The sequence below is a fragment of the Trypanosoma brucei genome, chromosome 10, assembly GCF_000210295.1.
Source record: "Trypanosoma brucei gambiense DAL972 chromosome 10, complete sequence".
Classification (NCBI taxonomy): Eukaryota; Euglenozoa; class Kinetoplastea; order Trypanosomatida; family Trypanosomatidae; genus Trypanosoma; species Trypanosoma brucei.
Genome location: NC_026743.1, coordinates 1,271,309 through 1,295,375, shown reverse-complemented (window position 1 = coordinate 1,295,375; position 24,067 = coordinate 1,271,309). Strand labels below are relative to the sequence as shown.

Genomic DNA, 24,067 nt, shown 5'->3' with positions numbered 1-24,067 from the left:
ATTCCCCTCCCACACGTACAAAAAAAAACAATAACCTCACCACAGGTCGCAATGAGGTAGTCGAATTGCCACCCAAATCATCGAACTGTTGCTGTTTCTGTCATTTTCCCCCCTTGCTGAATATAAGGACGCTATATGTAACGTATATTATCCGAAGGAACAAAAAGATGGAGGAAGAGAGGAAGTGAAATATGGTGAACGGGGAAAACACAAGTACGAGTCTTGAAGTGCGAGGTTCAGAAATAAAAGAAAGTTAGTACGAGATGTATATGGGTGTAGAGAAATACATACTCATGGCGTATCGAACGTGTACATCCACCCACTGGAAAGTCCCGAGTCATCAAAGAAGAAAAACGGTCTCTTCCCCCCCCCTTATTTCTCTATAGAATACTGTGTACATAAAGTGGGTTTGAAAAGTTAACGAAGGAGAAAAAAAGATAAAAAAGGGGAGGTGGGTAAGAAAAATAAGTAAACGGAACTGTCCTGCATCTAAATGTTCAAGTCAACCAACAACAAAAAAGACAACTAAACACATAAACAGGTTTACACAGACACACAACAAAAACAGGAAATAATGACCTCCTCTCAGGTACATGGCGTTTCGACGAATGTTTTTACGTATTCAACGCGCAAACCATAGCAACGCCGCGCTTCACCCAGTGTTTGGGACAAACGGACGTAGGTATCTCGACAGTGAGAACATAGTTTGTGGAGTGCCCAGTGGTGCTTAGCGTACCTGCACGACGCAGGGTTTTGTAAAGTGGGCAAATGTAAACACTATCAGTTGGCTTCTCTCTGTTTATGATGGGTTGTAACCACAATAAAGGAGCCTGTTCGAACAGCACCTTCGGCATCGACTCCACAAGTTTGAGGCTGCTGCGGTCAATCCTTGCACCTTCAATAAAAACACCGTGGACATAGCAACCAGTTTTTGGATGGCTAGTGATTTTCTCAGGGTCATCTTTCATCCACTCGAAGCCGTAACTGACAGTATCAATGGATATTTGCATCTTACGCGCAAAATTCTGTAAAATGCCTGTAAGGAATGCTTGAGGAAAGTAAAATCCTGAAATCCAGTAAACAGACGGATGACCCTCTTCGTACCATGATGAAATCATCTCCAAACGCATAACCAAGTCATCCACCCAAGCTCCAAGTGGTTTGAGACTCGGATAAGCACGTTCAGCCCATTGTGCAGGCACTTGATTATTGTAGAGACAGCGGTATGCCTCCTCCAGTTCCCGGCTCATCAGCACCTCACCTTTAATAGCAAGGGGAAGGGCTTCCAGCGTTTCGCGCACAACAGCGGTGAGACGATTGAATCGAATGGCCTCCTGCACCAACACAGTGTTCATAGAATCTTCATACATTGTTGGATACTTCTTCTGAAAATCGGGAATATTAAATGGCTCACTTACGCGCTTTCTAATAAGTTTAGCTAACTCCACAACCACCTCATCCGGAGACTGACCTGAGGCACTCTTCGGCGCAGCCTCGCCCTGCAGAGAGAGAATTGCCTCTAATGTCTCAAATGTTTCATTACGTGCGCACGTGATGTCTGCATTTTCGTGCAAGCCAAATATTTCAGGGTTTGTATTCATCGGCCAGGTCTCAATGTAATCTAGATAGCTCTTCTGTGATCCAACAGGTATAGAATTGTAGGTGCCCGACGGAGAAAATTTGTAGCCATCCTTCATCACATCAGGATGTACAAACACCTCCAACAATGTATTCAGTGTTCGACGATCCCAATCGTCCGTAACACGGCCGCCATAGTGAATGTTTCCACTCAATTCCTTGATGACCTTGTAGGGAATTTCTTCGTACTTGTCAAGGAACATTCGAATCTGCGCCACACAACAACCCAAATCTCCGGAAGTGTACTCGTACGGAATATTCCACCCTAGCGGACCAAACTTCCTACGCTCCTGGATAAGGGCGTGGAAGAACGACATGGCGAAGAAAAGCTTTTTAAACTCTGTTGACTTCTTGCAAGTGTCCAGGTAATCCGGACGGTAACTCAACACAGAACGTGTGACATTAGCTCGCATTCCCTTAGGTGGTTCATTGGTTATCTTCACACCGTTCTGCAGAACCGTTGCAGGGAAGTGAGGACTAGGCATAGAGGTAAGCCACAGTCGGAAAGAGGAATGAATACCGTACTTCATTCCCTCTACTAACCGTTCAAGTGTTGGCATCCATGATGTTGCCAGGTGGCAGTTCTGCAAGAGTACCCATGTACCATTCTCCATGCCCTCTTGCAGCATCCGCTCGGCTCTCGGACCTTGGCCTTGACCTAGTGAAATATCTGACAATTTTTTACCCATGTTGTTTTGCTCCGCAAACTTCTTCCAGTCCTCGAATGGATCCGCTCCCTGAGAGAGTATGAAAATAAGCGGCGCTGTTGGACTGGATTCCTTGAAGGAGGTAAATAAGTCAAACGGCGGTGGGCGGATGAAGCGTTCTCCTAGCTCACTGCTGACGAAATCTTGCACAGCTTCCATTAACTTATCGGGTCGAAGACATCTGAGGAACATCATCCTCTGCAACGGAGTAACTTCCTTCTCATACGGTGGTAGCAGCGCCTCCTTGTGCGCTGAGGGAGACATGAAAATTCCCCTGTAGAAATCGACATTTCTGGAAATGTGAGCTTCGAAACCGTTGAACACAGGGAACTTCTTCGACAGATAACAGAGATCTAACCACGTAGACTCCGTGAGCCAGGAGGGTGATGGGTTAGGCATCGTTTTGAATGTTACCGAAGGGCCTTGAAGGAGGAAGCGGAATTCAGACTCGTCAATGGCGTCCTTCTGCTGCAGAATCCGTATACACAAGTAGAACGAAAACATGATTTTGTGTTTCTCAAAAAGTGAGCGACTGATATTTTGGTAGAAGCTGTACGTAAAGTAGTCCTGAAGATTCTGAAGCCGCGTCTCCAGGTTGTCGGAAGCTTCCGACGATTCAATGCCATTAATAAACAACCGAACAAACCACTGCAAAGAATATTGATACATAGGGTCTACATTGGAAAGCGTCGCGCAGCAGAAGTATAAGCATGAGGAGTGACGCGACACCGGGCGGTAGAGTTCACGACTGGCGTTAATCTCTATTTCAGCCTGCTCTGCTTCCGCCACTTTGTCATTGATCTCCTTGGTTGTGGTTTTCGACTGCTTCAAGTATTCAATGAGGCTCTCATCATCTAGAATATCACCCTTGACCTCTTCCATCTTCCGCAAAATCGTCGTTTGGATGTTTGCAACCTCCGCCCGCATCGCTGCATTTGTCTTGATAAGATCGCTCCTACGCATCTCTAGTTCCTTTCGTTCTTGCCCAACCACAACACCAAGCAGCTGGTCTTCAAGTCCCTGAGGAGTAATGAAAAAGTTAAGCAGCGTCACCTGCACCATTACCTCGGGGATATAGTGCGGGTTCGGTAACTTTGTGGTCATAAAGAACTTAAAATCTGGATTCCACGGGATCGGATGCTCGGAAAGACGGATCATCTCTTGTCCACCCTCTATAAACGTCTGTTTGGCTAGTAGTGGCGCAAGGGTGGCATCAATATTTTCCCCCACATTCTCCAATAGTACGGGCCGTCCCGATCGAACGGCGTACTCAATGCGCTTCACTAAATCCTTTTGGGTTGGTTTCAGGATCTCTAGTCCATCGGGATATGTCTGTCTGATCCACTTATTTGCTTGAGTTTGTGGGTCAATCATGAGTGGCCACCGGCGTGCGTTGCTCATGATGAGGGCGTTTTCGACTGACAGCATATCCGTAGGCAGGCCATTTACATTCCAACCCTGTGTCACAATGGGGTCCTGCATGGTGTAAAAGACGGAAAGTTGAGGGTGGTGGACGAGCTTATGTCTATCCAGCTCAGCTGTCCATTGCGTTAGTAGTTCACTGCGATACGTCGCTGTGAACGGTCCAACGTATGCAATCTGCCCCGCAGCAGCTAGCATGTCGCCCACTAAATACTTAAAATTCTCGTCAATCTCCCGCACGGTATTTGTCCAGTTCTTTTTCTCCCCTCCCAAACCGTCAATAAGCATATCCGCCCTCGCAAGTTTCAACTCGGTCATACGAACCACCTGCTCTAGTTCCTGCATCTCGTTTTCAGCACGGGTCTTATCGTCTTGCAACCGCTCCAACTTCATTGCGACCGCTTCCAGCCGCACTTGAGCAATGCGGAGCTTTTCTTGGAACACTCGGTTATCTTCCTGCGCAACGGCTAGCCGTTGCCGCAGTGGTTCCACCTTCTTGTTAACATAATGAAACTTGACCATAGCGTGCGTCCACTGGCACATAGCAGCACAAGCCTGGCTGGCACCCGCAATCTTTTTTGGCGTAAAGTCTTCCGAAGAAACTAAGGGCATTACAGCTTGGATAAGGCGTTCATTGATGTGCTCCCTGTCGTAGTTAATGAGCCGCTGCAATAATGCATTGGGGTTGTTCAAGAGTTGTTCCTTTGCTGTTGCCCAGTAATCGGGCTTCTTCTCTTCCATGGGACCACCAGCACGCATAACAGGTTTGATCTGGAAAAGAATAGCAATACCCTGCATCGTCATGACGACACCGGGTGTTGGCGCCTTATAACCAGCCACCTCAGTAATTTGTGAAGACTTCAAGTTCGCCAAACTGTCTAAAGCCCGATCCAACTCTGGCAGCGCCTCACTAAGCTGTTCCTGAGCCTCGGCCTCAATGGAAGCACATTCCCTTTGCTTCGCAGCGACGGCAGCTTCTTCCTTCTCGGCCTCCTGCTTCGTTTCCTCGGCGGATTCTGTTTGAACGATTATCTCCTCCATCAGTTTCTTGATAGATTCGCTCTTCTGCAAAAGAATGGGCTGGTTTTCGGCCAGAGACTGCTGCAAACCAGCTACTGCGTCTTCAGTTTCACGAAGTTTTTCCATACCATTCTGCAGTCGTTGCTTGGTAATGTTCCCCTTGGCCGTTTGAGACTCGAGAATAAGTTTAAAAGTTTGCAATAGCTCAAGGAATGACGTTGGTGTAACGTACGCATGACGCCGTGTCTCTTCGAGGAAGCGCTCCGACATTTTCTCCACAGATTCGTGTATCATTACACAAAGTTCAGTACAGCTCTCCACTTCCTTGGGGGTGAGTAATTTCATGTTGCTGAGGTAATTATGAGCAACACTGTGCAGTGCCTGAGCGGGCCACGCTGTAAACCAGTCAATTGTACAGCAGTTCACTAGTGCTGGAAACATCCGGAGACGTCCTCGGAAAGTTTCTCCCAGAGGCGACATACAAAGGGAAACGTGAAGATTAAACTTGCAAAACTTGACAAATCGAGCGTACATACCCACCTTGTCGAGAGAAATATTCTCAGCAATGCAAACAGGCTTCATGGCTGTAAACACCTCGTCCAAATCAGGACCCTCAAAAAGGTTCGGCACCTCGCCTGAGTTTAGCAGGTTGTTAACGTCCTCCAGCATCGCTTCATGTACAATCTGTGTGTCGGTGAAAAGAAAGAGAACCTGTTTGTTCTGAAAAGCCACACGCCGAAGTGCCTTCTTAATGTCTTCACGCCAAGCATTTGTCGAATATCCCTTCGTAATCTCAACTTGAAAGGTTTCGAAGTCATTAATAAACGCCGCAATGCGCGACAGGGACTGCCTCCCTGAACCACCAACGCCTAACAACAGAACGTGGCCATTAGGCTTTCGGGTGGCGCGGGCTATGCGACAGATATGCTCAACGGCATACGAAAACATCACAATGTGCAGTTTGTGGAAGGCAACAAAGTTGTACTCATCTAACTTCTTCTTCAGAACTGCGACAAGCTCCTCCGGGGAGGTCACCTCTTGGTACCGATTAGCGACGTCCTTCTTCCCAATGAAATCCGCAAAAAGCAATCCGTCAGTGCCCCTTTCTGGGGGCACCACTTCACTGAAACGCATATGAAATCTCTCTTCGACCTGCTTCCGTAGCTGTTGGTCAAACCATTGTCTGTCTGCGTCAGTGATGAGACGATCCTTAAATGTCCGCATCTCTTCGTGAATCCAAAGGCGGAGAAGACCAACCGCGCAGTTTGTTGTTTCGGGCGTAGCCATTATTAAACCGCTGATCACCTTAGCAAGGTCACGCAGGTTAAACAAGTAATGGGACCGCGACGGAGTTGGGCGTAGCGATTTGGTTACCGTATTAAACACAGCAATGGATGCCTTCAACACCTGTGGCAGCAGTTGACAAACCTCCTCACTAAAAGGTTTGAAGTATGCATCCAGAATGGAACCAAAGATACGGTCCATACTTCCCTCATTAACCTCTGGAAACGCAATGAGATTAAAATGTCGCAAGAATCTTTGGCTGATGTGTGTTCTACCACCGCCTGGTGGACCCATAGCACCAGAAAAGACAATATCAACAATATTAAAGAACTCACGCGTCTTGCGATCATACCATCCCTTGTAATCCATGTACTGCCGCAAAATCTCAATAGGTGGTTGAGCGCCGTACTGCTCCTTCACCGGCATGTTCATATCGTCAATAAGAATGACAAATTTCTTGTTGACTGGGGCGCCCCAAATTTGCGGGGTTGCACGACGTCGGACTTCAAACTTGGAGAAGATAAGGTCTTGCGTTTGGTTGGCACTTGTGCGAGCAGAAAACGTGAAGAAGATTGGTGTGAACTCCTTTGGCATCTCGTGCATCAAAAGCTGCTGGAGTACCACTGTTTTCCCCGTACCCGTAGGACCGCAGCACAGCGTGTGGAACGACTTCTGCAGCAGCAAACGGTTGAGAAATTTGTAACACACCACATCAGCTGTGGGCACAATGATTTCCGCAAAGGTGTTCGCTGTTACCTTGGCCATGAAGGGTGGGAGTCGCTCGGTCCAGGGGATCCAACGCCCCTGCTCCACGCAGAACTCGTAATCTTGAATACATCCAATGGGTGGGAGTGAAATGAGCACGCCCAAATTTGCCAACGATGTGCGCAGAAAACAGTCAAAGGGCTTACGACTCTCTCGGTCCCCTGTTGCACCGAAGGACCACACAACTGAAAAGACAAAAAGGTGCATGTACACTGCTTTCAATTTTGTCAGCTGTTCCTCCGGTACCTCTGCGATTCGCGTGGGTGTAAAGGGTTCCAAAAGCACCTCATATATGTTAAAGCATGAAATCAAAAGATTGGGCCACACGGAAGGGCAGTATTCCACCACCTGCTGCTGCACAAATTCAATAAGAAGGGGAAAGAGTTCAGAGCATAGTTTCTCCAACTCATCCTTGTACGGCTCCATGCTCGAGGGAAGGCGGTAATCCTTCCATGTCTTGATGAAGGCATCTACACCAATACACCCCAAAGGTTCCATGTAAATCATACCGGCGCGAGACACAGTAGCGGGAGACGCAACAGCCAGATCCTCCACTTCAAACCAGCAACTCATGTACGGTGTCATGGCAATAATCTCACCAGATATCAGACAAAGTTTCTTGTTGTCGTCTAGCACGGTATTCATTGATTCAATCCACAGGGCATCCACTGGCCCATCAAAATAAATCCACTGCTTGGTGTCCGTTGTGTCCCGAGCGGCTATCCGAAAAAGTTCACCGATGAGCCCGTCGCGCCATTCACCAGTGGCATCGTCAAAGCCACCATAGAGTTGGGCCATCGTAATAGACTTCGGATTCAGAGCATGTATGCAAACCTGGGCGTACCGTTCCTCATTTAGTTCCACTCGAAGCTTTGTCATTGCGGCCTGCAGAACGCGAGAAGCAGATGTCTTCCCACCCATTGTTGGTCCAACCAGCATTTGGCCGTGCCGAAGAATGTTCATCTCATAGAGTTGTATGCACTTCTTGAGGAACATGTCCGTAGGTTCAACGCGGAAGGTTACAGCTTTCTCTTTTAGAGTCGAGAGCAAAGAACCATAATCGCGCGTCGGAAGCTCGACACCGGGAAACAAATCGGAGATAATGCCAGAGAACAAAAGGAGATCCTCGTCCAAAAATTTAGGTGCATTGGAATCGTGCAGCGCCCGGAGTAGCAGGACATCTTCCTCTTCATCGGGGCACTCGCGCTTCATTAGCCCAGCAGCCGAAATGACAGTGTTCACAGCACGCATACCAAAATCGTAGTGATCTTGAGATGAAAGCTGCTCAGAACTCAACCGGAATGTCGCAACCATTTTCTGGGCCAATGTACGAGAGTTGGAGTATCCAAAGGAGAATAGACGAATTTCGGCGATCATAGCATAGTCCGGTACCATACACGCAACGGGGCGGAACAGAACTTTCAGGTTATCTGGAAGCTCCGTACGTCCAGCGTAACCTGGATTCATCGTGATGAACACAGAATACGAGGGATCAACAATAATTTCTGTCCCCTCGAAGGGAATTCGAAACTGCTTCGACCGAGAGGCTTCTTGAAGCGTTGAAACCTGCTGCGCCACAACGGAGAGCACTTCTACGTCAATACGGTTAAATTCATCGAAACACGCCCATGCACCCGCTTGTGCCAAACCCTTAAAAAATTTACCCATCGATGCGTACGTCATACCTTCCTGGCAGTTAAACACGACGCACTGCTTTGCGACCGCTTTGGCAAGATCTTTCACAGTTTCTGTTTTACCTGTTCCAGCTGGACCTGCAGGTGCACCACCAAGGAACATATGCATGGCCCCAGTGAGCGTCAGGTAGATACGGTCAGTAAGTGGCGTCACGACAAGACGGGTGCTGTTGCCAAGGTACTCACCACCATATTGAAACTGCGCCTCAACTTGACGCAAATAGCAGTCATTGTTTTCCCAGTACGAGCGAAGTTGAGAAATCCATTCAAATGCGTAAATGCTATCTACTTTATCCTCGGTTAACTTCTCCACAATATCCTTTGCATGAACTTCAATAGTGATGAGACCACTAATGTTCACACGTTGCAACGTAGAGAGAGGTTGCCGTACCGTTTCCACAAGACTCATTAGATTTTCCCTTGCCTTCGGCATATAGGGTTCCAAAGACCCATGCTCCTTGATACTGCTCTCACAGCTCGCTGTCCACATGATTTGACTTACAGCGATAGCAACTTGGCCAGGAGCATTGAGAATAAGATTCTGACGACCCTTTTCGGCACAGTCCTTCACGCCCTTTGACAGTTGAGAGCGAATCGAAATCCGCATCATGTGTTCGATCTCACTGAGCCAATTCTCAATGTTTCTACGGGGAAGAATACCCTGGTCGAAAGGCACGTACTCGCGCATCTGCGAGTACATACCGAACATTTCGTTTCCAGGGTCACGCATATCAATCTCCATGATGTTCTCAAACAATTTGCGGAAATGAGGCTGTATCTTCCTTGGATCACGAGCCTCGGAAAGGATCGTAAGCAGTTCATCATCCGAAAGAAAGTAGAACCGAGCGAATGCACTCCTCTTGCTTGCAAGGTACTGGTTTAACCCGCGCTGAATTAGCTCCAGTTCATCATTATTATCCTTGAATTTACTCAAACTGTCAGGTATTGCGCAGAAATCTAACACTAGTTTTTTCTCATGGGCCTCATTGGTGAGGTAATGCCAGTTCCCGTTAACCTTCTTGAAGCGCTCCGTCTCCCTAGGCAGTTGGCGTGTGATGTCCTCCGACTGGAAAATTGGTTCTAGGTACAGCCACGCCTTTTGACAAATAAGCCACTCATCCATTACGCACTGCACCCGCTTAAGGGACGCTTCCCAGGCTGCAATGTCCGCTTCGAACATTTTCTTAAAAGGTGAGAAGCCAAGGGATTGGGTGATAAGCATTTGGTCGTCCAACACCTCTTGTATCGTGTCCACCGCATCCTTCGTGACGAGATAACACCCTGTGCTCTTGTACGGCTGGACGTCGAAAGATATCTTTTCCCACTCCTCCTTCATCTTCCTCAGTGAAGTCTCTATCTGGTACTCGCGGGACGCCACCTCCGATATACGGAGCAAAATTTCTTCATACTCAACCGTCATCAGAGGTTTTACATCACTAATCGTCATGATTGTCTTTCCCGGGCGGATATCGCGGCCAATCTCTTTGGAGATTTGGTCCCAATGTCTATCCTTCATGCCCTCGGTGCGGAGAAACTTAACGAAAGGCAATATGGGTTGGAATTCCTCTATCTTCGCCTTCGTCTTCTTCGCGATTTCAGTTAGTAGTTCGGTGAGTTTTGGATCCACGCAGCATCTTGATATTGTGTGATAATTGTTCATTACTCGCTTCTCCATGGCCTCTGCATCGATCTCAGGAAATGGTCGAGCCTGCCACTCACGCAAGGCAACGTTCCAATCGTGCACGGTGAGCCACAACGAGGCATACGGTTCGAAGTCGGACTGGAGATCCCGTACCATCGTGTAATCTGTCTTCTCCAGAAGTAAGAGGTTCTCGTGCGTGTTGAATTCGTTTGCTGTCTCCAAAAGTTGTCTGATGTTTTCCAATATGTTGTTGACATCCCCTACAATCTCATTCATTTTGTTCACATTGGAGCGACGGTTGAATGAGGCCACCGTATGTTGCAACTGCACCACCTTCTCACTAAACGCCTCTTGTGACTTCCGCAAGTTGAGGGTAAGACTACGCTTCGTCTGCTCGAGATCGACTTGTCTCTGAATGATGTCATCATCGAGACGTGCTGGCCATGCTATCGCTGTCCACTTCTTGTTGAAGTCTTCTTCACTAAACGGGACATGGAATGTATCTAGGATGGCATAAACCTGCTGAATTTCACTAATCACAGCCTGAAGGTCAAAAACCTTCTCCGGAATTGCCTTGATGAAGTCCTGGCGGTCTACGACCTCCTCAGGTGTCCGAGTCGGTTTAACAAGGGTGTCGCGAAGCTCCTGGAAGGAATTAATCACAAACGTAGCCTTGGTGTTTGCACGATTAAGCATCACATCCAAAATAGAGTTGACAACTTGATTACACTTCCATGTGAGCCGCTTTTTCAAATCTGTGCAGTCAACCTGAAAAAGACCGAGGTCCTTCTGACGGGGTATCATCTCGGACACATCCTTTTGCTTTTGGTTATATCGCAGAATCTCTTCCTCCACACCTTTCGTCGTGGGGAACTTTTGCTTGAAATCCTCTATGTATTGCTTTACATCAAGTGCAATCAGTTCTTGAACGTCACCGAAGGTCGCGATGTATTCATCCAAAGGTTTTCCAGCCCGTTCAACAGCTTCCGTCAGCCTGCGCAAGCACGACGTGCACGCTGGATCATCGTCGTGCAGGGAAGAAAGAAACGCCGTGTGGCTGTCAAAGAGGAAGGTAAACAGGCGCCGCTCCACCGAACGAGCACCGGTATGTAACGCTAGACATCGGTAGACAACTTCCGTAAGCATCGATAAGAAGTCAGAAATTGATGAGCTCCACACCAAATTCCGTTCTTCGCCATCTACGAGAGAAACCTTGAAGAGTGGCACAATCCTTGCGCGTTTCAAGTCTGGATGAGGTACAACCTCAACATCAAACATGCTGTGCACCTTTACAGTGTACTTCGCACACTCCTCTACAAAGGACGCAAACTCTGAAAGTGCGTTCGTCAGCACCCAGCGCAAGGTATCTTCCATTTGTAGTGTGATGGTGTTCATGAGGCCACGCACTTTGCATGTCTCGTAGTCACACTCGCGTACCTTCAGTGTTACATCCTCATTCTCATCGCAGTCAGAGCATATGCGTTTGATAAATTCAGTAATGCCGGGAATCCACTTTTCGCGCACAAACTGAGCATTTTCCCGCACAGACGTAACCTGTACATCCTCGAACGCATTCAAAGTAAGTGTAACCTGTTCATCTGGGACCTTGCTCGTTCGGAATACTCTCCTAGCCATCAAGACTTCATTACCCTCGCGCACACGCTGCAAAATGGCAATAGCGATTTCACTTCGGGCAGTAATTGAGTTGGATAGAAAAGAACTCACGATACTTCGGAAGCAATTGTGACGAAGCTCGTGCACGCCGCATTTCTGCACTTGGACATGTGGCCTATCAACTGGAAGTTCCGCACCTCCCAGAAGCTCTTGGAGCGCGCCGTTTTTCACTGTATGGTTCAATAGCTCGCGGTTCATTACATGGGAGTAGTCCGATCGTACATCGTTTAGAACCTTGGTCACCTGCAGCAAATCTTGTTTTTGGAGGAGTTTCGGCGTATTCAAACACAACTGATGCACACGTTCTAGTGCGTACGGGTCCACCGTCTGAAATTCATCTGTTGGAATGGCATCGACAAATGTTTGCTGCCTAAGGACACTTTTCAGCAGATTTCGCATGCGGTACGCCCCCGCAAACCGTTCCGCAAAGTTTTCCGGGTTCTCTGCATTAAAACACACATACAAGCGGTGAAGCCGCACAACGGTCCCTTTTGTTTGTTTGGGGTCACCCGTGGCGGCACCCGCGTCACACAGGCGCACAGTCAACACGTTGGTCTCTTCGTCCCATCCCGTCACCCACCCCCGAACCCACGAACATACATTGGCGTCAGGTAAAGCTAAACATACGACACCACCCGTCTCATCCCTCTTGCTCATCCAATCACTCGGTGAAAGTTCCTCGTAACTTACGTTGTCAAAAACGTGAAGAGGAAGAAGTGACTGGTTGGCTTCGGATTCTTCCCAAGAAAACCTACCGTCGGCAACGACGTTTTTTTCCTTGAGCAATTCCAGGAGAGAATATTTGTCGTACCTCCGCCGCCAGCGTCTCATCACTTCCATCCGTGGCAAATCACCCTTAATGGTTTCGTGAGGAACCATGACCTTTGGTTCTTCGGCCCGGGGGACCTCCTCCTCGGTCGTGTATCTTCCCTCCACTGACTGGGACCATGGAAGATGACTAAGCCCAACAGTTGGTTGCTGCTCATCCACTAACCACTCCGGAAGTGTCTCTTGGGGTCTTCCCTCGATTTCTAGTTGAGGAGAAACATCATCCACCCTAACCACTGCGGTCTCAGAGGAGGCGCCTACCTGTGAAGCCTGCAACTCAGACCGACCTGGAGATAACGGTGCGTTTTGCCCTTGGCGAGCCAAATGTGCACGACGAAGAGCAATAAGCTCTTTGTAGGAAATAGACATTATCGGGGAATACAATTCCTCACAACGTAATACTACAGAAACACAACGTTGACACACTTCACCGCGCGAACAATAAGAATAGTCCGCAGCGATTATGTCAAACCGAGGGGTGATAGAAAATGAAAGAGATTTTTAAAGTGATAAAACCAACGGTAGACAATGTGATACATGGGGTCTTCCACCAGATACTGACGAGGTGGTTCCTACAACAAATTAAACCAAGTCATGAAAACACAAAAAAGAGACAACAACCACGAATAAAAGCATGACAAACAATACCTCCTATGGTGGAGTTCCTACGCCTACTTGGTGCGGGACACACCGACAGTCTTACCACGGCGGCCAGACGTGCAAGTATGCTGACCACGAACGCGCAGACCATAGGCGTGACGAACACCACGGTGCGCACGGATCTTCCTCAGCCGTTCCAGGTCCTCACGCAAGCGTGTATCCACCATCGAGCTAGTCAGGTGCTCCGTCTTTCCAGTTTTAGGGTCGCGCTGACGATTCAGGAACCACTCGGGGATTTTGAACTTCGCGGGATCGGCGATCACCTCAGAGATTTTCTCAAGTTCCTCAGGTGACAGCGTACCAGCACGGCGCTCAACATCAACACCAGCCTTTTTGCAGACCATGTATGCGAAACGGATACCAATACCTTTCACCATCCGTAGTGCAAAGGGGACCTTGCGTTTGCCCTCAACGTTCGTGTTGAGGAGACGCACAATGTGCTGGAAGCTTTCGCTTTGGAGGGTTAAAGACATTATGTTTGCCTGCTTAAAGTTATTATAGTTGTTAGATATAGTAGTAACAAAAATGAGGAAAAGGCGGAAACGAATGAACAAGCGTGGTATAACAGGGGTCAAGCATTAAATATATTTCCGAATAGTGTACTACGTTAGCAAAAAGCCAGCGGTGGCGTCGCGGTACCGCACATGTTTAAAATTCAGTAAAAAAGAAAAGAAATAATATGAAACACGGCAGTTTTCTTGGCAGCCTTTCCTAAGGTGGAGTTCCTACGCCTACTTGGTGCGGGACACACCGACAGTCTTACCACGGCGGCCAGACGTGCAAGTATGCTGACCACGAACGCGCAGACCATAGGCGTGACGAACACCACGGTGCGCACGGATCTTCCTCAGCCGTTCCAGGTCCTCACGCAAGCGTGTATCCACCATCGAGCTAGTCAGGTGCTCCGTCTTTCCAGTTTTAGGGTCGCGCTGACGATTCAGGAACCACTCGGGGATTTTGAACTTCGCGGGATCGGCGATCACCTCAGAGATTTTCTCAAGTTCCTCAGGTGACAGCGTACCAGCACGGCGCTCAACATCAACACCAGCCTTTTTGCAGACCATGTATGCGAAACGGATACCAATACCTTTCACCATCCGTAGTGCAAAGGGGACCTTGCGTTTGCCCTCAACGTTCGTGTTGAGGAGACGCACAATGTGCTGGAAGCTTTCGCTCTGGAGGGTTAAAGACATTACGTCTAGGTGCCTTTATTATGAGTACAAGAAGTATTGGATGTGAAACAGAAAGTGATGAACAGCGAAACTGAGATCAGCGGGGAAGGGTTAGTGGATACGACATCCTCCACTTAAAAAGTGAGGCGTCCTAAAAAAAAAAAAAAAGGAGCCAAGTCAAACGAAAACAAAGAGAAACCACTTAAATAATAAAACACGACAGTGGTATACCACCGCTCACACCAACAAGCGGCCCCCCGTGGACCATCACCGCAGCCATCGGAATACGACAAGAAGTCTTGCTAAATGGTTTCCCACTATCCTCCTTTCTCACACTTCGGAACAACAAAAAAAGAACAACGAGCAGCCCAGCAAGTCCACGACATGATAGGGAAAAGTAACAAGGAATGTTACCTGAACAGGGCGCCGCTTGCCCCACCGGTCACAACCCTCTTCAGAGCACTCCGCTCGCAATAAAGCCATATAGATGCTTTCAATATCTACAATTCAATCACTGATCATCCACAGGGAGGAGAATGTGGCATCTTTCAGGCAGAGCGGTGGTTCCACAAGTTTTCCTTCACAGAGGTGAAATTTTCACGAGCAACGAACCGCCATAACCACCTATGCGTGACAAAACGTGCGGAGCGCCAAACAATTCAGTTTAGGGGATCCAGTAACTAAATTGACAGTTAAGCAACTCCCCTGTACGCGCAACTCTGGCGAGTCTATAGATTTAATGCTCGGTGCAGGGCAAACACAGCTCGTTAACAAATGCCGTCACTCCACAAAGAGGAAAAACCGAAGCCAAAAGCGCACCGGTGAAAGTATTTCGCAGAAAGAAGCCAAAGCGCAGGTATAAGCAAACCTCCAATGACGATTCAGCCGGCCGATTGTGCTAGCGACGGAAAACACATGCTAGTAGCGAGTGCCGCCCTACGCTCAGTAGTCCCTTCAAAAGTCAACAGCAACCTTCCGGTTTGTCTAACAGGTCGTACACCTACCGGATCTACTTCCAATGGGGAATTCGGAAGGAGACGTTGAGCCATGGCGGTAGTTAATGCCCTCCAATTGGTCTCTTTGGTGTAAACCTTCCGCTGCATGAGTCGAAGCTCCAAGGCTTGGCGTACCACCGCTTCTTCAGTGTCACACCGCCATCTTGGATATTTTTCCAGTGCCAACTCGTGCCATGGGGCGCGGATCTGCCCATGTGGCGGTTTCCTCCTCCCAGTTTCCCGCGAATTCATATATCCCTCTTTCATCCCCCACGAAGAATCTGTACAAGGGATTAATGCAGACACAACTTCCTCCTCTTCGAGTACCGTTAAAATCTCACGCTGATAATCCTTAATGGTTCGCACAATACGAAGGGGTGGGTTGTAATGCGAATGTAAAGCGGCTGGCACAGCTACTGGTGAGGTAAACAACATCCGCGGCGTCCCTCTTTCCTGCACACTTTTCGCTGCAGCCAAACTCGAAGATTGAAGCGGTGGCTGCTTTCCTCCCGCTGATTTATTGGCAGATGATGTCGAGTAAGGAAACGTCAAAAGCAGCGGCAAGACAGCGTAGCGGGAACGGTCACAATCCACCTCCTTTACGATTGTAGCACCACTAGCACTAGTAGAAAAACTACCATTTTGACGTGCGCCCTGTAGAAGGTACTTGGCAAGATATTCCTTAGAGTTCTCGAGGGTGCTCTCAACACGCCACATAATAACCATATGCGTAAGCTCATTCAATAAGTGATCAACTAACGCGCGCACATAACGGTGCTCAGCAGTAGGAAATGCGGGGTACTGGCACGACCCACAGGACAACTCGCTTGCCCAAAGAAATGTCTGCAGTTCACCAAACAAAGCCTCCACAACGTCTGACTTCGTCTTGTTGTTTGGAAGCCTCACGCCGATGATGTTGTTGAGGCCAAGATAGTCGTATATTTCCAATAATCCCTCATTACTGTCAAGCAGTTGTTGAATAGAAGCCAATTTATATGTCACACCGCCCTCATCCGCAGGGAAGAGCCGAACTAAGCGGTCAGGGACCACAACTTTTACAATGTTATCTCCAATCATCTCACTTCTCTCGAAACGGGCAGATCGTACAAACGCGTTACCTCCCGCGCCAGCTACCTTTGCCGGAGTCAAACTGTAGCGGATAATACCTCTATCACGCAAATACTGCAGCAGGAAACGCATACGCCACAATCGCTTTTTCGTCGTAGATGCGCTGAGTGATGGTATGCGCTTGTAGTCGAGTGCCGGTTCCCGCTTTGTATCATTTAATCGAGACCACCAGGTGCCCACAAGTGCCTTAATGCTTTCATCTAAATCTGTTATTTTTCCACCTAAACCACCACTCTTTCCATTCGCCGCACGTTTTTCCCCCTTTTGTAGTATTTCCATTGCACGCTCCAGTATACCCACTCGCGCCACATGCCCCACATAGCCGCAGTGAGCAGAGAAGGAAGTTTCTAGACGGTCATCACAGAGTGTGCAGCGCCTTTGGCCCGCATTGTAGAATGGTGCTGTTGCTTTCCCTGAGGAAAACTTATTGCCGTGCTGTTCAGGAGGGGAGTGGCCCCAAGTGAAGACATCCACGTGGTCGCAGACAATCCCCGTGATTTGCTTTGTCGCTGACAGGTTTCGCGTATGCTGAATGAGCGAGTTCCGCATAAATTGGCGAATTTCACAAAGCTCAACAGTTCAACGTGCTGTACAAATCTACAGGGCGCAAACGATCGCTTTCCTTCCTACTCTTCCCTACACCACAATGCACACACGCACACAACAGCAATCAGGGTTACCCTTCAGTAATGAAGGGCGCAGTCGTCAGACTCAACTAAACACAGGCACACTAATGAAAGTCATGCACTTCAAAAAAAAAAAATGAAGCAAGAAACTACGCGCATAAATTCGAAGGTGGTGACGGCAGTAAGAAAAGCACAGTTTAGAAAGAGAACGAAGAAAAAATATATGAGTAGTCGTAGTGCCGCAGGAAAAAAAATGGGAGGTATAAAGCAACTAGGGAAAAAAAATAAGGAAAAATAGGGGTAGGAATTTTTTAAAAAGGGTGTGATGTTGGGGATACAGAAAGATGAAAATAAATAGAGGGGGGACACACAAGTTAAAACACCAGTGGCCGTAGCAAAAAAAAAAAAACGTTTCTTTTGCAAACTGAGAGAACCGGCGTAGAGGAACTCGACTACCATTTCCGACTCCCAGTTACAAAGACGCACACACATACACGACAAGATGGGGAAAAAGACCACAAATTAAATAAATATATATATTTACTTAATAGCATGGGGGGAGTGGAAAGAAATGTCACCAGTTGCAGGGACCAGCGGAGTTGTGCACAATTGTTTGCTACTACCACAACACGACATTAAATGAAGGGAGTAAAAGCTCAAAGTAACAAACTACCGAATATGTAAATTCACACACACATACACACATACATATATATATATATATATAAACATATATGTACTCATATGTTAGCATCATTTATGAGAGCAAATATGTTACGCACAGGCCCAAAAACGGGGATGGCACACATTTCCAAATTTCATTTGAGACCGGGTCCTCTTCACTACTATCTCTTCCACCCACAACTTCCTTCCGAACATTTCCGTCTTCCTCCTTTGAGTAAAAAAAATAGTCTCAAGTGGGAGAAGGATACGCAACAAAAAAAAAGACCTGAAGAAAAAGCGAAGTAAACGCCTTCAGCCTTAGTTATGACGCATACATTACCACATACACACACACACACGCACGCACGCACACGTTTCCCAAAAATAATTCGTTCGTTCACTCATTACGCCTGTCATTGTTAACACAAATGATATTTATCTCCCTTTCAAAAGCTGAGCACCGGGATGGGGGTTGGGAGGGGGAGGGCGATAAGAAACGAAACAGAATGCGAAATAACCGCAGGATAAACGAAAAGTGAAGAAAGAAAGTTTGAATAGGAGCAACACCAACGCCGAGGGCAATGTTGATCAAGGGACCATAATGACAATGACAATTGTAATGAAGGAAGACAACAACCCAACCCCCGGTTAAATTAAACCCAACGAAAAAAAAAAAGAAGAGAAAAAAGTAAAAGAAAACGGAAGTCAACACTCGCCTGTCACATAAAAAGAAATAGCATTAACAAGAGAAGAAAAGAAACGAAAAAGAGGAACTACTGACCCTCACAACCCCCTACGATCCAACGTCGAACCACCCGAATCGAGTTGCCGTCAAATATTGGGTAAAGATAAATAACAAAGAAAAAAAGCGCACAAGCACGTTTGTATTCACCAGATTTTCCTATTTCACATAATATTTTTCCCCCAACGTAAAACCGTTAGTTCACTCGTATGTTCCTTTCACTAACTGATCTATTTTCTTTCCCACCACTGTCACGTCCTTTCTTTGGTTTCGCTACTTGAATTTACTTTTTCTTGAGCTTCCCTCTCGTAATGCATTAGTTATAAGTAAACACAAGAACTCAAAAAAAAAAAAAAATGACCCGTTTGGAGATCACCTGCATCTCCACATACTACAAACAAAAATAACAAAAACTAAAGAAATAAAAAGAGAAAAATCGGTAATGATAAATGCACACAACCTTCCCGATCGTAAAACACGGCCATTTGAAGCAAAACAAAGTGAGAAACGAGTAAGCAAAGTCAAGTGCTTTTCTTTTCAAAAAAAAAAAAAAGGAAAAAAGTATGGAAAGAAATAGGGGAGTGAAGTAACAAAAACTGTCACTCACATCAAGTGCATACGGTGAACTTACCCAACCGTGGTCCCTCTTCTACCTTTACAGGCGTAAGGGCCACAGCTTTACTCCACAACCGATCTATGAGCTTTGCAGCCGTCACGCAACCCATCATTCCACTCTGCGATGACACTCTCACATCAACTACTTGGTCATTTGCCTGGATCCTAAAAATCCTCACCTGTAGTTTTACACACGGGTGCATGACGGCCGCAAGATAAAAAGGACGTATTTGTTTCCATAGCAGCCCCTCAGCTTTCAGAGAGCTGTATACACAGCGCAACGTCGCTGCCGCGTCTATGTTGGCAAACCGCACACCGTTGTGCATATAACCATTAAAACCAGGTTTAGCAACCACATTGCACTGAAGTACTTCCGATGACTTTCCCGCTGCGGATCCTGCGGTGTCAACCCGCTTTGCCCTACTTTTCTCCGCTGTGGTTTTACTGATTTTTTGTTTCTTCGTGGAGGACAGAGGCCGAAGGAGCCGGTTAGGATCTCTGTGAGATGAGGCAGGAGCTGAACGGGAACCGACCATTGACCTGATGAGTGAACCGCCGAGCTCCTCATCAACAGTGGACGCGAACGACCCTCGCAAAGAAGATAAATCAGAATTGACAGAAACTGGGATCTCAGTCACACGAAACAGTTTACCCAGAAGCGTACGCTTCGATGTAGAGGAGTATAATGGAATGAACGGTTCCACTACTTTATTATAGCTTTCCATATAAGCATCTATCTCCACCAATTCCAGCTTCTCTGCTTGCACATGCGCGGGAAGCGAACCACAAAAGGTTACGTTGCCTTGCTTTTGCATAAGTTGTAGGGCATCTCCATTTGATTGTGGCGCCAAACTTTGAGGAAGAGATATTCCAAACAGCGACATTGGTTGCAAAGAGTTGGCGGTAAGAGAACCGTAACCCTGATTCACGCCCATTGACATGAAGAAAGAACCCACAGCGTCAGTTGTTAGATCTGAAGAGGGAAGTGCTTGGAGGGGAGTCTCCTGCTGTTTGCGCTGTAACAATATAAGATACGACACGTACATATTATTTTCCTTATCACGAAGAGCCTTCTCCGCATGAGAAATAACAAGCGGCGACGGCCAATGCTTGACGTCCACGGCGTTTGCGTAAGACTCGTAGAAGGACTGGGCAGGGTACCGTGTCGCAGCTTCACCGTCAGTGCCCGTATTAGACGTAAACAACCCCGACATGCTGTTGTCGTATTTAGAAATAGCAGCAGCAACCTCGCTAGTAGGGACCTCGAATAGTTCCGCAACATCCTCAACTACTTTTTCATCCAATTCCTCGCCACATAGCTCCAGTGACTTGCCGAAGCGCATGGAGTGAAGAATGGCATCATAGTGCAAAGACAGGAGACAGGGGGGATAGTGAGGCCGAACCCATGGGTGCTGAATTACCTGCTCCATCGTGGCGCGCTCAAGCGGGTTTACCACCAGCATTCGCCGCAGAAGATCATGTGCCTGTGGTGACACGCTTTCAGGTACCAGGTACTCCGCCTTTTTGATCTTTTGGAAGAGTGCTGCCACATTTGTGTCCTCGAAGGGAAGAGCGCCCACCAACATTGTGTAAAGAATTACACCACAACTCCACACATCTGTATCGGGTCCTGCATACATCTCACCACTGACCACCTGCGGTGAAGCATAGTTTGGTGTGCCGCAGCTAGTTTCTAAGAAGCGACCATCGTGTGTGTACGACGACAAACCAAAGTCAGCAATCTTCACGGTGTTCGTATTCTTCTCCAACAGGATATTCTCTGGTTTGAGATCACGGTGAATGACACGGTATCTGTGACAGTATGCAACACCTGCTGCTATTTGCTGAAAGATGTGTCGTACAACATCTTCAGCAAGCGGCCCCCGCTGGCATATATAATCAAATAACTCCCCACCGGATACATATTCCAGTATCAGCACAATATCCTGCTTGGTTTGCACCACCTGGTAGAGTTTCATTATGTTTGGATGCTGCAGCGTACGCAGTATCCCAATTTCGCGCGTCAGTTTCGTGCTGGACTTGGAATCATCCATAACCTTCCGGGGGATGATCTTAAGGGCAACTTTTGTGTCCGTTAGCTCATGTACTGCAATCTTCACTTTAGCGAATGTGCCGCGTCCAATCGTCTCCCCCACTCGATACGGTCCGAACCGCTGACTCATCACACACTCAGTTTATTTACCGTAGCGTCGACACCACCTCCACTTCTTCCTCTTGCCACTACCTGTAACCTGACTCCTTTTTTGGTCAGATTAAACCTCCGCCCCCTTTACCTCGTGACTTCGGATGCGATGTGGTAAAACAGTTTTCGTTGAGAACAAAGTATAGGTGTAGATCAGCGTGGTATATAACCTATACTTCTCAGTTCTTCACTAACAACGGTAATAATAATATAACGTGCTTTATTAACCCCTATGAGCCAATATATAAATCTGTTTTTTTTACGTTTCTTTGTTGCTGCTTCCTTTTTCACCTCTTTGCCCCTCGTCAAAGAAGCAAATCAAACGACGACTAACGAAGAAATCGAAAAGGAATAGAATAGACAAATGATATCGGCAAGTGAAATATCGCAATTGAGTTGTTGATTGAACCCCCACACTAACGCGTTCTGGTCCAAAGCATCTCTCCCCGCATACAAACAAGAGGGAGGGGAGGAAAGGGAGAAGAATACAAAAACGTTTAAAGACTCGGTACTTTAGCCCGCGTTAGTGTTGATTACTATTAAAAAGAGAAGCGGAACAACAGATAACGTTCTTTCGAAAGATGAATTGTCCATTATCTTCGTCTCGGATGCGCCCGACGATTAACACCACATTATGCCAGTTCATCCACCAACGTATCGCGCAACTGCTGCAGTAAGTTCGACTCATCCCCACCTAAATCCCTACGAAGCTGGAAGATGCGCTCCACCACTGTTATTTCCGTTGCAGTGGTGTTGAGCCCACAGAACGCTGCCCAGTCATTCACCACAAGACCGGAGCCAATGGCTGCATTACCGCGGTTAATTGTCCCAGCCACCACGGGGACCTGCAGAAGTGAAGCAATCTCATCCATATCTTGTGCTGGTGTCTTTGGATGCACCATGCAACCTTTATTCGTCACGGCTGCGTAGCTACCGACCAGAGCATTCTCTGCAATGGATGTACGGAATGTCTGCACCTGCAGCGTGTCACGAATCACTTCCTCCGTCTCCCGACTCAGATCCGTGTGGATAAGTGCAACGTGGTCATTGCATACAACGCAGTTTCCTAACGCACTGAGCCGCTCTTCCACCATCTGCACCTTCACAGAATCAGGAAGGGAGTTGCGCAGATGTTGGAGCTCCTGGTCAGTGGTGATGGATGGCACGACGAGACCATGGCGGTTTCCAATCGTCAGACGGCCCACAACGCGAGAACCGCCAATGGACGTGTACACAACGGGAATATGTGATGCCAACTCCTGCTCAAACACAGAATAGAAGTTCTGTGAAGCACCAGCCGCGACAAGACAATACGCGTTCGTTAGGCGGGCAAATACACCCACATCGTCAGAGCTCTCGAAGCGCGTACGCAGTGTCATACTTAGCTCCCTCTCTTAATTCCACGTGGCTCCACACTAATGTACAAATAGCAGTATGACGTTTTACAGGTTTTTTTTGAAAAAAGGGGGGAAAAGGAGCGGAGTGAAATAGTTTAAAGAGACGAGAAAGAGCACAACTAAAGTTGAAACATTCCGGTATGCGGGCCAGTGATGCCAGGCAGAAGGAGGGGAAAGGAGATACAAGTAATAACGAATACACTAAATGACAACCAGAGTATCTTGATACGCTCTGCGCTGCTACTCAACTGTCATAAATCGAAACGGTAAACTATGACTACCATCCGCGAGAGCAACAGTGGGAAGTGACGCCGATTCACGCACAGTAAACTGCAAGTTACTTAAACGCTCACTCATCCCCATCGGGCTCATTCAACGCCTCAAAAGGCATGAGTGGCGCCGTGGTGTAGATAGAAATTTTTCTCCGGCGCACTGCGTCTACACGAGCAGCTTCTTCGCGGAGTGCCTTCTCCGAATCAAACAAAAGTCCGTATTCCTCGTAGAATGCATGCCCTTTCGCCTCCACTACTTCCTTCACCTCCGGCAAGAAGTGCTTCAATAGTCGCTCCACACCATCCTTTAACGTGTTTTGTGATGATGGACAGGTGCGGCACGCACCGAGCATAGCAAGTGATACAACACCTGTTTTTTCGTTGAAGTTAAGGAGTTTCACGTCACCACCGTCACGCTGAACCATTGGGCGCACCTGTCCCCGCACCAACTCCTTAATGCACTGCAAAACCTCCGAGTCATCCTCATGGATCACAAGGTCATCCTCAAGCAAAGCATATTCTGCTGCGGCAGGAAAGCATGCGTTTGTGAAGACAAGGTAATGCCCGATAAAAGAACTGATACTCCACTCCAATTTATTCCAGTCGACGTGGGGATGTACCGTTATGGACGTATGCCGGGGAGCAATGAAGACACTCGCTACCTCCTGCGGGTACTGTTCGAAGATACCCTGACTAAGCGGATGAACCCACGCAAGGCTCATATGCGCAACATCGCATGTCTGACCATCCGGAATAAAGTTGTCGTACGTGGATGATGGGATATGAAAAGTGTAACAAGAAGGATTTGGCGTTGGGAGAGAGTGCAACTGCATCATCAACATGAGCCGTGTGCCACGTAGCATGATGAGCCCCGGTGGTGTCCCCGAAAAGTGCTATAAATAATGGTAATAACAGAACCT

The 24,067-nt window shown here is 47.6% G+C and overlaps 8 protein-coding genes across 8 annotated transcripts; all 8 read right to left on the bottom strand.

The window, feature by feature from the left end:
• Window positions 1–614: 614 nt before the first annotated feature.
• Window positions 615–13,043, bottom strand: TbgDal_X6530 (dynein heavy chain, putative; the record flags this gene model as incomplete). The annotated part of the gene is made up of 1 exon (XM_011779529.1): window positions 615–13,043. One exon carries the CDS (start codon window positions 13,041–13,043, stop codon window positions 615–617), a length of 12,429 nt encoding a protein of 4,142 aa, XP_011777831.1.
• Window positions 13,044–13,345: 302 nt separating this feature from the next.
• TbgDal_X6520 (40S ribosomal protein S18, putative) lies at window positions 13,346–13,807 on the bottom strand (the record flags this gene model as incomplete). Its single annotated transcript, XM_011779528.1, has 1 exon — window positions 13,346–13,807. One exon carries the CDS (start codon window positions 13,805–13,807, stop codon window positions 13,346–13,348), a length of 462 nt encoding a protein of 153 aa, XP_011777830.1.
• A 258-nt stretch (window positions 13,808–14,065) lies between these two features.
• Window positions 14,066–14,527, bottom strand: TbgDal_X6510 (40S ribosomal protein S18, putative; the record flags this gene model as incomplete). Its single annotated transcript, XM_011779527.1, has 1 exon — window positions 14,066–14,527. One exon carries the CDS (start codon window positions 14,525–14,527, stop codon window positions 14,066–14,068), a length of 462 nt encoding a protein of 153 aa, XP_011777829.1.
• Window positions 14,528–15,387: 860 nt separating this feature from the next.
• TbgDal_X6500 (RNA editing complex protein MP67) lies at window positions 15,388–17,178 on the bottom strand (the record flags this gene model as incomplete). The annotated part of the gene is made up of 1 exon (XM_011779526.1): window positions 15,388–17,178. The coding sequence occupies one exon, from the start codon at window positions 17,176–17,178 to the stop codon at window positions 15,388–15,390; it is 1,791 nt and encodes a 596-aa protein (XP_011777828.1).
• Window positions 17,179–17,378: 200 nt separating this feature from the next.
• Window positions 17,379–17,747, bottom strand: TbgDal_X6480 (hypothetical protein, unlikely; the record flags this gene model as incomplete). Its single annotated transcript, XM_011779525.1, has 1 exon — window positions 17,379–17,747. The coding sequence occupies one exon, from the start codon at window positions 17,745–17,747 to the stop codon at window positions 17,379–17,381; it is 369 nt and encodes a 122-aa protein (XP_011777827.1).
• Window positions 17,748–19,268: 1,521 nt separating this feature from the next.
• TbgDal_X6470 (SNF1-related protein kinases, putative) lies at window positions 19,269–21,458 on the bottom strand (the record flags this gene model as incomplete). The annotated part of the gene is made up of 1 exon (XM_011779524.1): window positions 19,269–21,458. One exon carries the CDS (start codon window positions 21,456–21,458, stop codon window positions 19,269–19,271), a length of 2,190 nt encoding a protein of 729 aa, XP_011777826.1.
• Window positions 21,459–22,110: 652 nt separating this feature from the next.
• Window positions 22,111–22,857, bottom strand: TbgDal_X6460 (Eukaryotic translation initiation factor 6 (eIF-6), putative; the record flags this gene model as incomplete). The annotated part of the gene is made up of 1 exon (XM_011779523.1): window positions 22,111–22,857. One exon carries the CDS (start codon window positions 22,855–22,857, stop codon window positions 22,111–22,113), a length of 747 nt encoding a protein of 248 aa, XP_011777825.1.
• Window positions 22,858–23,224: 367 nt separating this feature from the next.
• TbgDal_X6450 (HIRA-interacting protein 5, putative) lies at window positions 23,225–24,010 on the bottom strand (the record flags this gene model as incomplete). The annotated part of the gene is made up of 1 exon (XM_011779522.1): window positions 23,225–24,010. The coding sequence occupies one exon, from the start codon at window positions 24,008–24,010 to the stop codon at window positions 23,225–23,227; it is 786 nt and encodes a 261-aa protein (XP_011777824.1).
• Window positions 24,011–24,067: the final 57 nt, after the last annotated feature.